The sequence below is a fragment of the Penaeus monodon genome, chromosome 22 (genome assembly GCF_015228065.2).
Source record: "Penaeus monodon isolate SGIC_2016 chromosome 22, NSTDA_Pmon_1, whole genome shotgun sequence".
Taxonomy (NCBI): domain Eukaryota; kingdom Metazoa; phylum Arthropoda; class Malacostraca; order Decapoda; family Penaeidae; genus Penaeus; species Penaeus monodon.
In genome coordinates, this window is record NC_051407.1 from 22,038,468 (window position 1) to 22,039,560 (window position 1,093).

General features: G+C 35.3%; 1 protein-coding gene across 1 annotated transcript in view; it reads right to left on the reverse strand.

Annotated features, from left to right (window-relative positions):
- Nucleotides 1-167: 167 nt before the first annotated feature.
- The window catches only part of LOC119587359 (zwei Ig domain protein zig-4-like), a 4,895-nt gene continuing 3,969 nt past the window's right edge, over nt 168-1,093 (reverse strand). The window contains exon 9 of the mRNA XM_037936105.1: nt 168-298. Within this exon, the coding sequence (XP_037792033.1) occupies nt 168-298 (131 nt within the window). The remainder of the gene's footprint in view (nt 299-1,093) is intronic.

Sequence of the window (1,093 nt, forward strand, 5' to 3'; positions counted from 1 at the left end):
GTCTTTTCCGTTAGTTTCTTTGTTGCATGGTGAATATAAGATTATAACTAATTTGCCTACTAAGTTATATGGTCAATTACATATTCATTTAGTTTTCTATATGTCTGTGGAAAGAAAATATTTTAGACAGGTTTTGAAAGGAATGAGTCTATATAACTTTTATCATTTTATTTGATGTATCTCATCAGCAATATACTGTACTGCAGTAGACTTGCCACGATGTAAATCTGGGAATCACTGCAGGCAATGCAAAGGACGGGTTGATACAGCAGTGAAGTGGAGAAGAAATATAGCAAATCTGCAAAAAATCTAAACAACAGCATGGCCACAGGAATATTTCAGGTTCTCTTACCATGCTAAGATATGTATTGTAAAAAATAGAGATGATAGTCACGTTTCTGCATATGAAATAAAGATATCTTATGAACTTCCTGTTAGTCACACTTGTCTGTTGCTGCACACCATAAGCACGCGTCTGCTTCAGGGAATACATGAAGAAACATTGAATGATTACGGAAAGTATTACTAAATCATTAGCATGGCGAATCCGTGAACTAAATGTTCCTATTAATTTGTAACAGAAAACATTTGCATTGTAAGGTCCTGCAAATGCTCTATTGCTAGCTCTAGAATAATCAGTGTACAAAGGAAAACATGAAAGATAATTTGAAAATTCATGCTTAGCAACTGCTATCAATGTATAAGCTTTAACCCTCTTGAGAGAGAGACACGAAAAAAAACTGTTCATTACCTGAGTTCCTCCCTTTAATTACAGAGGGAAATAAAGGACAAGCTAATCTAAGCGTTCATCTAATACTTTCTCCTTAAGATCCTTGGATTTCCAGGGCAAATTCAGCCCCATAACTAATCTGATAAAGTAAAGATAAAGGTACAACATCATTCATAATACACGGGAGTAATCCAGAGAGGTCAGCTTCGAAGTGGGTCTTCACCATCGCCTTCAAGTGCAAGTTGCTAGTCATTAATAGTCACCATCTGGAAATATATAATCATACATGTGTACACAAACACTCATAAGTATGCATACATATTCATTTATTTTGCAACTCACACACACGCAAACATACCACAC